This window comes from Canis aureus, chromosome 32 (genome assembly GCF_053574225.1).
Source record: "Canis aureus isolate CA01 chromosome 32, VMU_Caureus_v.1.0, whole genome shotgun sequence".
Lineage (NCBI taxonomy): Eukaryota > Metazoa > Chordata > Mammalia > Carnivora > Canidae > Canis > Canis aureus.
In genome coordinates this window covers 41814098-41826142 of record NC_135642.1, presented here as the reverse complement: position 1 = coordinate 41826142, position 12045 = coordinate 41814098, and the positions used below count along the sequence as shown (strand labels likewise).

Below are 12045 nucleotides of genomic sequence, written 5' to 3'. Positions count from 1 at the left end.
CGCGCCCCCCTGCGCTCCCCTCCCCTCCCCCTCCGCGCCCCCTGCGCCCCCCTGCGCTCCCCTCCCCCTCCGCGCCCCCCTGCGCTCCCCTCCCCTCCCCCTCCGCGCCCCCTGCGCCCCCCTGCGCTCCCCTCCCCCTCCGCGCCCCCCTGCGCTCCCCTCCCCTCCCCCTCCGCGCCTCCCTGCGCTCCCCTCCCCTCCCCCTCCGCGCCCCCTGCGCCCCCCTGCGCTCGCCTCCCCTCCCCCTCCGCGCCCCCCTGCGCTCCCCTCCCCTCCCCCTCCGTGCCCCTCTGCGCTCCCCTGCGCTCCCCTCCCCTCCCCGCCCCCCTGCGCTCCCCTCCGGGCCCCCTGCGCTCTCCTCCCCTCCGCGCCCCCCTGCGCTCCCCTCCCCTCCCCCCTCCCGCGCCCCCCGCGCCCCGGCCCCGCCCGCCCCCGCGGACCTGCCCGCACCGAGCCGAGCCCGGGGACGCCCGCGTGGGCTGGGGGATCCCCGCGCCCTCCGCGCCCTCCGACGCCGGCCCACGCGCGGGCACCTGTGGCCTCGGGCCCCCGCGCGTCCTGCGGGAGGCCGGTCCTGCCCGCGTCCCGGGAGCGCAGAGGCCCCGCCCCCACCGCCCCGATGTCTCCCGCGGCGCCCCTGGGGACCCCCCCGCGGCCAGGGGCCGACTCCAGACACAGAAGCCCGCCCTAGGGAGCCTGGGGGGCCCCCCGACCTCCCCTGGGGCTTGGCCCCCGACGCTGCTCGGAAGGAAGGCCGGCGCCCCCCGCAGGTGAGTCCGGGGCCGCGGAGCGGGGCTCGGGAGGGAAGGCGGGGCCGCGGGAGGGAGGGTCGGCCCGGGGGCACCGGCGGGGAGGGAGGCTCGCAGACCCGCGAAGCAGGCCCGGCGCTGGGGGGGGGGGGGGGGGGCAGGGGCAGGGCAGGGCGCCCCCCGGCAGGCTGAAGACTTCTGCCTTGAAAGCAGGGGCTCCTTCATTTCCTTCCAGGGGAGGGGCTAGGCCGCGGACGGTGCCTCCACCAGCCCTCCCCACAAAGGGGGAAAAAAAAACCCCATTGCCGCGACGAAGGGTGCAGGCCGGCGGGAGGAGGGAGGCAGCGGCAGTGCCGGCTGGTGCTGCAGCCTGGGAGGGCTGATGCCAGGCTTGCTCTCTCTGCAGGGGGCTGCCCTTCTCCCGTGCGTCCGGCTCGGTTCGCGGAGCTGCCCGGCCTGGACCCCCTCCACATCCACATCTGGAAGACCCACCCCAGCCACGGCCCTCTGCAGGTGTCAGCCGCTCGCGGAGACCTCTGCCTTTGCAACTGCCCAGGAGTTGTGAGGGATTACGGCCGCCTTCCCCCATCCCAAGGGCATCTCTTACCCCGAGTCCCTGCAGAGTCATCCCCCTGTCTCTGTGTCTGGGCTCAGCCAGAGATCAGCTCGGCGTCGTCTCGTCGTCGCTTCAAGTCCTGGAGACCACTCCTGAGACCCAAGGCCCTCCCCCTGTTCTCCTGTGTCCTCACCTCGGTCCCCTCTGTCATCCTCTGTCGTCCTCGGGGTGTCCCATTCCCCGCCCAGAGGCAGAGGAGGCGGCGGGGCAGGGGGCAGAGGCTGGGTGAGGGCCACCCAGGGCCAGGGTGGGCTGGCGGGCCGTTAAGATGTGGAGCTGTGCCTGGCCGAGGGGGGCTCTGTGGAGGCAGACGCAGCGAGTGCCCGGCTGGGGGGAATATGGGCAGGCCTGCAGCGACGTGGTAAAGGATGAACATTCGGGGCACCCCGGACCTCGGGCAGCCCAGTGACGACCCCAGCAGTGGTGGCCAGCGGGAACGGATTCGACAGCGCATGAAGATGGTCATCGGGCAGCTCGAGGGCATTCTGCAGGAACTCAAGGAGGTGGCCAAGGAGCTCAGGGAGGTGAGTGAGGGGCCAGACCGACCCCAGACCAGTTTTCCTGAGCCTGGCACAAAAACAGACTCACATATGTGTTCCGGTGTGTGTGTGTGTGTGTGTGTGTGTGTGTGTACTCAAAGCTGTGTGCACATGTGTCGCTTTGCTGGATGCTTCCTTCTCCTTGTTCTCCTTTCCCCAGATCTGCTTTGCTAGAAATCTCCGCATACTCCAGGACTAGAGGGGCCCTGGTGTTGTAGAGTCGGCTTGGGCAGCGTGTTGTGGGACCACATTTCTGTGGTTAGCACTCAGGGCTGCCAAGGTGACAAATATAGACTAAATCCCACCATAGCCTCTTAGTGGGAGACACTCTCCTGGGGCCCAAGCTGGCTTCTGACCCCGCCATCTGCCTCCTAGACTCTGAGCTGCTCAGAAGGGGCTCTGTGGGGGTGCCGATGGCCCTACTAAGGAGGTCCAGCTAGGAGCTTTCTCCAGAAATCACACAGCCACTCAGAACCCTTGATCCTGGAGAAGTTAAAGCCAGCTCTGCCCTCCCTGTCCTGAGATGGGAATGAGTCCAGGGGGCTGCTAGTGGAAACCAGAGTTCCTGTGGACGTCGGTGGGGGGCAGGAGTCTCGTCTAAAGGCATGCGTCCCTGGCCACAGTTCTGAATGTTTATGCCAAGGCTTGAAAAGTCACTGAGAGATCCTGGGATGTGTGTCCCTTTCTGTCTCTCTAAGCGGAGCTCGGTTTAATTACTGCTTCCCACATCGCTGGGGTAATGAGGTACACATGTCCTCAGCCCTGCCCCCTGGGCTGTGTTCAAGCCCAAAATGCATGACCAGCGTTCTGAGCCGCTGGCCTGAATTTGCCCACTGGGTGCCATTATGCCAGCCAGGTGGGCTTTAGGCAAATTTCAACTCCCTGTAACCAGGGCCCCTGCAGAGAGAGCAGAGAGAGTGATTTAACGGGAGTTATGGGTTCATGCTTTCCCCAGCCAGCTGTGCAAGAGCGGGGGGTCTCCAGGAGGACCGAGGAGAGGAGATGATGGTGGGTGCCAACTCCAGCCTGGCCTGAGAGCCAAGGAGCAGGAGATGTTTGAACGGAGCTGTATCCGGAGCAGAGGGCTTGTGGAGAGGCTGGGACAGAACTGAGGTGGGGCAGGGCAGCCACTCAGCCCAGAATCAGCCTTGTGGTCAAAGGCCAGAGGCCTCTGAGCCACCCCTCCTCCCCCAACCCCATTGGTCCAAAGGCCAGATGCCTCGGAGTAACCCCTCCTCCCCCAGGCCCCCTCATCTTTCCCCACCCCATCTTTTTCTAGATGCTCTGTGGGTCTCTCAGGGTCGTGGGAGCCATCCAGAGTCTCAGCCTTGGGCAGGGGCATGGGACCTATGCCAAGAAAGGAGCCCACCCAGAAAAGAGCCAGGATTGACTCTAAGCCTGGAAATCATACAGCCCAGAACCTACTCCCAATCGAGCATCTTCCAAGGAGCATCTCCCAAGATCCACCTCCCCTGTTGCGCCCCCCCCACCCCCCCCCCCCGCCCCGGGCATAGTCATCCAGAACTTAAAGACATCTCACAGGTCATCCGTACCAGCCCTATCCATTTTCTGTTTGAAGGAACTGAGGCCCAGAGAGGGCTAGGAGCTTATTCAAGGTGGCACAGCCTACTAGTGGCAGAACTAACTAGAACTTAGGTTCCTGTAGCCTATTCTGAAGCTGGAGCAGGTGGGCAGGCAGGTGACCTTTTGGCATTTTGGCAGAGGCCTTCTGGAGATGATAGCTTACTCTCTTGCTATGATGCTCTGAGGGGTTGCCCTTCTGGGGATGAGGCAGGGGGATCAGAAGCACTAGGATTTATTTGCAGATCTTTTAGATGTTCCCTCTCGCCCTCCTCAGCACAAACACTCATACCCCGTGTCCCGAACAGTAGAACTTCAGGTTCACAGGCTGCCCAAAGGCCTGAGCCCGGACAGAGAGAGATGAGCTCCCTCCCCCTATACACCCTGTAGGCCATGTGCCTCCACCCAAGACTTTGGCAGGTTGCTATGGCAACCAGCATCTACCCCGTATGCCACCGCCTGCCCGCTGCCAATGGCACCCAGCTGGGAGGGGGGCAGGCCTCAGAACTCTCCCACCCCCCAGGCGAGGTCTGGACTCGGGGTGGTGGATAGAAGTGAGTGTCAGGGAAGGCAGGTGAGGCTCTGGGAGGCCCCGGGCAGAAGAGGAGACCCCATAGCTGACTTCCTGTGGGATGGGATTTGTCAGGGACGTGGGCTACCCAGTGGGAGGGCCAGGCCTTGGTTTGGGGTGAGGGGCTGCCGACCTCTGTTCCCTGGAACCTGTGATTCTGGCTCTTGATCCTCCAAGGGGGCTTCTAAAGCTGGGTCTAGCTGGTTCTTCTCAGTCCCTTTGTGTGGCAATTTTCCACTGGGCCTAAGTAGACCCAAGGTCGAGAGGGTGGCAGGCTCATCTTCACTCATCATACCCCCTTCCGCAGACACCACCAGCTCAGGGCTCACTGAGCTGGGTTCCCTCTCAGGAGAGCAAAGCGCTTAGATGTGAAGACAAGATGCACATGTGAGGCTGCCAGGGAGCAGCCCAGGATGCTCGCTTGAAGGAGCAAGGCCAGCTTTCCGCCCCTCGGCCATCCTCTTCCTCCTCCTGCTGCTCACTTCCCTGGCCCCAGATACCACTGACCCTGGCAGACTCCCATGATCCTTTTGAGCATACAGCCCTAAAATTCATAGAAAGATGAGAGACACTAAAGCCCTTCCTCCCAAACCCCTAAGCCTCAGTCTGCTCATCTCTGAAACGGGGATGCTGATCATTCCCATCTCAGAGTGCTCTTCAAGGGTTTATCTAGGGCTTGTGGCAAGGGGGTCTAGCACACAGCCCTAAAGGTTTTGGGGTTCCCTCTCCCAAACCTCCCCCACCCTCCCAAACCCCTGCTGCCTCTCTCACCGGGCTCCCCACAGGATAGGGGCAGGTTCTGTCCCATGGGTGGCAAAAGTATCTTAATGGACTAAGTGAGGTGAGGAATGTAAAAGTGCTTTGAAAGCGAAAGAAACGGCTGCAGAGGGATGTCACAGTCAATCATTAATTAGCCCTCATTCTCCTAGGTTCCCCAGCACTCCAGGATGCCAGGCCAATCCCAGCAGGCTCTCAAAGCTCCGCAAAATTCTGTGCATCTTCACTTAGGTAGAGATGCAGTACAGCCCAGAGGCTAAGAGCGTGGGCTCTTGTGGCCAGAGACCTCTGGTGCAAATCCGCGTCCACCCCGCTCCTAGCTGTGTGAACTTGGTAAAGTTACCTCACCTGTCTGGGCTTCCGTTTTTGGGCAAATGAGGATGCTGAATTTTATGCCTCCACAACCAACCCCACGTTTGCTCTAGGAATGAAATGTGATGCTGTGTATAAAGTACTTAGCACAGGGATGGACACAAAACTAGCCCCACATCTTTCAGGTATTATTAATGAGACATTCTTGCACTGGCCTGCCCCCTACTCTGGGTACAACCTTGTTGTTTTGGAGGGCTGTCGGCTTCTGAGCCATGATCAGAGCGGGCAGAGGCAGGAGCCAGGCCTCCTGGCCAGCACCCTTTGGCCTCTCCTGCAGTAGGCAGTGCCACCCTCTCCAACTTGGAAAGGGGAGGAGAGTGACAGTGACAAGGGGATGGAATCTCCACTGAGATGCCTTTTGAACAGAGACCCAAAGGAAAAGAGGGTACGAGACAAATGGATATGTAGGAGAAGAGCCTTCTGGGCAGTGGGAGCAGCTAGTGCAAAGGTCCTGAGGAGGAAGTGTGGAAGTGTACGTGGCATGTTCGTGATCAACAAGGAAGCCAGGGCAGCTGGAGTGGAGTGAACCAGCAGGAGAGAAGCAGGAGGAAAGGTCAAAGAGAGAGCAGGGAGTCAGATGACACAGAGCCTTGAGGGCTGTGATATGAAATTCGGATTAATCCTCAGTTAGAATCCCAACATGCTCCCCAGGAACCTCCTCTTGTGATTCTGGGTGGGAATCTGCCTCTCCCGTGCTCTCCCTGTTCCCCACCAGCCGGGGAGGGGGGTGGGGGGGTGGCCAAGGGCAGGGGTAGGGACTCTTCATCCTCACCCTCCCAGATGTTGAGCTTATCCTAAGCAGTTACCTGGCTTCCTCCTCCTCCCCAAGGTGTCAGTGTGGGAGCTTGAAAATGGTCCTCGGGCTCACCACTAGCGTCTGCTATGTCATCACTGGCTCTTGGGTGGTCACAAGCTGCTCACCTTAGCGGTGGCCTTGGAGGGTCTCCCCACCTGATATTCCCTGGGGGGCAGGCCCGCTGGCAATTGCGCAGTCCCACGGGCTGAGCGCTGTGTATGGGGTGGCCTGGGAAGCCAGGGGCCGTGCGGGCACGAGATGGATGTGGCCGGGCCAGGAAGCAGCTGGGGCAGGAGAGGCTGGGGACCACGGAGCTGTGCCAAAGTGGGTCAGCTCCATCACCCGCAGCTCAGCAAGAATTGTGCAGATTTTTTTCTTATTATTTTTTTTCCCCCTCACCTTCCTTTCCTCCCTTTTCCCTTTGCGCTCTCCTCCTTTGGACAGATTCTCAAGGCTCCCTGGCCAATTAGGCCAAATTGCAGGATGAGAGTCATGAATCACAGTCCCCTCTCTCCCCCCTGCCCAGCTCCACAGCCCCCCCCAGGAAGACAATAAATAACATAATCACAGAATTAAAAAATAATCAGTGGTCATAAATAATGCAGATCCCCAGTTATATAACCAGCTGCCTAGGGAGCTCGGAGGGAGGGGAGGAGGTAGCAGCTTGTCGAGTGAGGTGAAGGGGCCGGAGGTGAGGGAGGCACCAGGATGGAGGACCCGGGAGTCCCAGAACTCCCGGGCCCTCCGTCCTGGCTCGGGGACCTTAGGGGACACAGATGTGCTTTCCTTAAAGTGGGGCCTCAGCCAGGGCCAGGGCGGGAGGGAGGGCTGGGGCAGGCGGGACAGGGCTGTGGAACTCCTCAGAAAGCAGCCCCCAGCCGGTTTTATAAGCCCCCTGTCTCAACTCACCCACTCACCCAATGGCCGTATTTGTAACGAGTGTGCCAATCTGGTGGGGGGGGTGGACAAGGCGTCCCCAGTCCCACCCCTCATGGGGCTTACTGTCTCCTGGGGAGACGTCAGTCATTTAACATATTTGCACATAAAAGTGTAGCGGTGATAAAACTGGAAAATATTTTTAGGAAAGGCACAGAATACCTTCAGGGCCTATGACAGGGCCCCTGTCCGCAATGGAAGGGCAGGGAAGACTTGCCTCTGGGAGTGAGATGGGGCGAGTAGCCGAGGAGGGAGCCTCTCGGGTGAGGCCCGGGGCGGACGTGGCCCGGTGCAGTGTGTAGCGCTGGCGAGGAGGCAGGCCTGGCGGTGGCGGCTGCCCGCTGGCGGCCAAGGGCCCGTGGCCGGCGTTGGGAGTGGCTTGTGTCTGAGAGGCTCAGGAGTCTGGGAGCAGGGGGTGCTGGAGGCCGAGGGGTCCTTCTAGGCTGATTACCAAGTGCCTCGAATGCAGCGGGAACTGGACAGGAAGCGGCCACCAGATGGGTACAGTCAGGGGAGGGAGCCACGGCTGAGAGCAGGACCTTGGTTGGGGACGCCCCTGAGATGGGGCCTGGAGCCCCCAGCAGGTCTGTCCCGGCCCTCAGCCCTGCCCCACCCCCCAAATCCAGTAATTCTTGTCCTTAAGGTCCCAGGACTCCTGACCCGGGGCCTCAGCTCTGCTCCTTCCAGTTGCTGGGCCTTGCCTTAGCCTCCCCGCCAGCAAGCACGGTGACGGGGTGAAGCCAACAGCGACTCCAGTCCCCCTGGCTCTGAGGTTCTGTGATCCTGTCATTTTTATGCTGTCATTTCTCTCTCCGTTCTCTCTCTCCCCCTTCTATTTCTTTCTGTATATATAATTATTTCCCCGCACTCCAAGACAATCCCAAATTACACGCAGGCAAAATGATTATTAAATCTCAGAGAGAAATCACAGATTTCCAGGCATCCGGAGCAGACAAGCAGGTAAGGTAGGGCCTGCCCGCCCTCTGCCCTCCCCACCAGCCCCATGCAATGAGGTACAGGGGCCCTGCGTGCAGTCCGGGGACCCTTGGCCCATCACTCCCCTTTCTGGTCCTCACTCAGGTCATTCATCATGTGGGTGTTCCTGTCCCTCACGGTCTGGGCCAGATTCGCTTCGAGCTTCATTACCGTTCGGCTTTTAGAACCTCTTCTGCTTCTGCTCTGTCTGGAGCCAGACCTACTTTAGGGAACGTAGATGTCACCCACGTGCTGGGCTTTGAAATGCCCAGTAGGTCCCATTCCTCCACCACAGGCGCTGGAACTGCCCCCCTCAGAATGTCACTCCATTGGTGAAGAGCTGATGCCCATCCGCTCTTGGGCCTGGTGCCAGGGGCTGGGTCACATATCAGCACCCACGGGCACACAGAGGGCGTTGATAGTGTGTGCTGCTCCACCTGCTTTGCATGCATCGTGCCATTAAATCCTCACAACAGCCCCATCAAGCAGGAGCTACTAGAAATCCCCCTTATGAAGACACTTGGGCACAGAGATGCTGGGTAACTTGGCTGAGGCCACAGGGCCGGTCAGCCGTGAGGCCAGGACTGGACGCTAGGGCGGACTCCAGAGGCCGGGTCCTTAAGTGCCGGGCTGTGCCGACTCTGCGGTGTAAACCACATTCATATCTAGTTAGTCCCCATCGCCTTGGTGAGGAGAGGAGGGTCAGCCCATTTTACAGGGGAGGAAACTGAGACTCAGAGAGGAAAATCACCTGCCTCAAGCCCCTTAGATGCGATGCGGCCTACCTGGGGTTTGACCCCAAGCCTCCCTCTGTCCCATCCGTCCACACTCCCAGGATGAAACCAGAGAAGGACGTCCTAATGGAGGAGAGGAGGGGCCTGAACGTGAAGCCTGCCTGAGCAGCCAGCCAGCAGGAACTTCTTGGGCAGACAGGAGTGTGTGCAAGCCTGACGGCCTTGGGGGTCCTGCCCTATGCACCCCGGATCTTCCTCACAGGGCATTAGGAACCCCGCTTCTGGGCCTGGCCTGGCCTCAGCCAACCCTGTGTGGTCACAGCTGGTCATCCACCCAGAGTCCTGTTAGCCGTGTCCCCGTGCTGCCACAGCCGCAGACTCAGGCTCAGCTGGATCAGGGAGTCTCATTGGAGGATGTGACTGTCCCAGAGACGCAGGGCTTCCCCTGAGGCTGGCAATGCCCTGAGGTGCTATCTCTTCACCAGCTTAAATCCCCAGGCCCCCCGGGCCAGTGGTTCTCAAAGTGTGCCCCTGAACTAGCACCTGGAAGCATGTCGGATATGCTGCTTCTCAAGCCCCGCTCGGGACCTGCTGATCAGAGACTCTGGGGAGTAGGTTGGCGCACACTCCAGTTTGAGAGCCCCCTGCCCTGGGCCAGGGCTCCCACCCCTCAAGTGGGTCTTCGGTTGAGCAAGGGCTTCTGAGGGAATGTGAGCTTCTCTGAGGTATAGGGGGAGTCACTCGCGGGTGGCGGGCATAGGGAGGGTGGCCAGATTGGAGAATGGGGCCCTGTCCCCACTGCCTGCCCAAGCCCAGAAATCACAGCAGCAGCTCATGGTGGTGTGCAGTCTTACAGGGGACCCTCGGGGGAGGGTGGGAGCCTCGGCTCCCCCTAGTTTCTGGTGACTTTGGCCCATCTTCTAGAAGCTCAGGAGATGATGATCTCTTAGGTAGAAAGCCTGACACGTAGTAGGTCCTCAGAGATGGGAGACGATGTCACTTTTATCACCAAAGCCCCACGGAGACTCTTCACTGCCCTTCTCATTGTCCCTCATGAGGCGCTGGTGAGGATGGCAGGGCTGGGGTCATCATGCTTAAATGGCTGAGGCCCAGAGAGGTTGTGTGACTTACCTGAAGACACACAGAATGATGTCTAAGCTGAATCTGGAACCCAAGTGTCTGGACTCCCCCGGTTCTGCAGGCTTCAGCCAAGTGTTCCCAGCACCCCTCGGGCCTGGGGCCGTGGGGAATGGGCACCCCTAGGCAGGGACAGCCCCAAACAGCTTCCCTAGTGATCCCTATAAACACAGAGTCCTAGAATCTCAGAGATGGAAGGAACCTTGGAAGTAAACCCTTCGCACAGCCTCCCCATTTACAGATTGAGAAACTGAGGCTCAGAGGGAAAATGATGACCAGGTCACTGTTGGATGCCCCTGCCCCCGTTCCTGACCAAGTAGATGTCCCGCTGACCCCAACGCCTCCTGGCTCGTGGCTGTTGGCCTTGCTTTGGTCTTGCACTTTGGGGCACTCCCCGCCCCACTCCTCACGAGCTCCTTGCACATCCCGGACAGCAGTCATCCTCGTAAAAGTTTGTTAGACTTCTTAGTTAATTCATTAACTGGCCGCCCTGCCCCCAGGAAGAGACCCCAGCGAGGGGCCGGGAGGGGTCCTGGGCCAGTGGCTCCCTGTGTATGTCCTGTCCTTGGGTCTCCCCGTCTCTCTGCTTTGCTGTCGTCGTCGTTTTGCCATTTTTGTCTTTGCTCTGAATCATCATTCCTCCTCCTCTAACTCTGTCCCCTCCCGACGTCGCTGGTAGGGTCTCCCTTCGCCGGGTTTCTGTGCTGCAGGGCCTGGCTGAGGGGGCGTCCCGAGGCAGGCCACCCGTAGGGAGGTAGGGGCGGGGGGGTACAGCGCCCTCCGCAGCCGGCTGTCCCCCGGGTGCCCGTGAGGAGCGGCTCTGGCTCTGGCCAGCTCGGCCAGGGCCGGGGTTCCTCCCTGCTCACCAAGTGATGCTGTCCTATTCCTTCCCCGCCAGCCACGCTTGATCTCCACTGTCAGGGGGCAGGGCAGGACGGAGGTGGCTCCAGGGTGTCCCCGGGGGAGAGGCGCTGCCCGGCGGCACAGGGTGGCCCAGGATGCTTTGGAAAACCTGGGGAGGGTCTTCCTTATGGGCACCCCGTATCCTCTCCTCTACGAAGGGTGTGGCCCGCTGTCCTCTCCGCTGAGTGGCCTTGCTGCAGCGTCAGCCCTCTGTGGAAGGCCACCTCCCAGGCCACCTCCCAGTCAAGGGAAAACCGAGCTCTGAGCACCGGGGCTGCGCTCAGGACAGCCTGTGGCTTTGGGAGAGTGGGTGTGTGAGTGGATGGGTGCAGGCCCGGGAGGGGAGACTGAGGAAGGAGAGGACCCCCCGGTGCAGCGAGACCTCGGGGGTCGTGGGTGGGCACCTGGCGGGGTGCGGCCGGGGCCCCTCACCCCTCTCTCCCGGCCCCGCCAGGTGGTGAGCCAGATCGATAAGCTAACCTCAGACTTCGACTTCGAACTGGAGCCAGACGACTGGACCACAGCCACTGTGAGCAGCACCTCCAGCAGCGACAAGGCGGGCGTGGGCGGCCCCTTCGACCTGGGCCACCTGGACCTCGTCACGGCCGACATCCTCTCGGACAGCTGGGAGTTCTGCTCCTTCCTGGACGCGTCCACCCCGTCGGACTCTGTGGACGGCGCCGAGCCCTCGCGGCCGGGGGCTGGCCCCGACTACCGGCTCATGAACGGCGGCACGCCCGTCCCCAACGGGCCCCGGGTGGAGACCCCGGACTCCTCCAGCGAGGAGGCCTTCGGCGGCGGCCCGGCCAAGGGCCAGCCCCAGCGGACCCCAGGCACCCGCGAGAGGGTGCGCTTCAGCGACAAAGTGCTCTACCACGCCCTGTGCTGCGACGACGAGGAGGCGGACGGCGGGGCGGCGGCCGAGGCGGGCCTGTCCCCAGAGCCCCCCCGCCCCGAGGCCCCGGTGGGCGCCCCCAAGCCCCCGCCCGCCCCCTGCAAGCCCAGGCGCCCTCCGCTGACCAGCTGCCGCCCGGGCCCCGCCGCCCCCGAGCAGACCCGGAGGGTCACAAGGAACAGTAGCACCCAGACGGTGTCCGACAAAAGCACTCAGACGTTGCTGCCCTACACGGCTGCCAAACAGAAGGCCAAGGGGAAAAACTAGGGGCTTGGGAGGGGCCCGGGGGGCAGTGGGCACATAGAGCTATAAATATATATATATATACATATATATATATTTAAACAAACGCAGTCATAATAAAATTTTAAAATGCTAAGGATCTAGCCCCAAAGGCCCCAGAGCTTTCACAGAGCTCGTCTTAGACGCAGAGATGCCTCCTCCCCCTCTAGGCACCCCCTGGG

At 61.3% G+C, this 12045-nt stretch overlaps 1 protein-coding gene across 1 annotated transcript; it reads left to right on the top strand.

Annotated features, from left to right (window-relative positions):
* The first annotated feature begins 453 nt into the window (after positions 1 to 453).
* Positions 454 to 11960, top strand: INSYN1 (inhibitory synaptic factor 1). Its single transcript, XM_077881811.1, has 3 exons — positions 454 to 770; positions 1156 to 1889; positions 11141 to 11960. Exons 2-3 carry the CDS (start codon positions 1734 to 1736, stop codon positions 11846 to 11848), a joined length of 864 nt encoding a protein of 287 aa, XP_077737937.1. The 5' UTR covers positions 454 to 770; positions 1156 to 1733; the 3' UTR covers positions 11849 to 11960.
* The last annotated feature ends 85 nt before the right edge of the window (positions 11961 to 12045 follow it).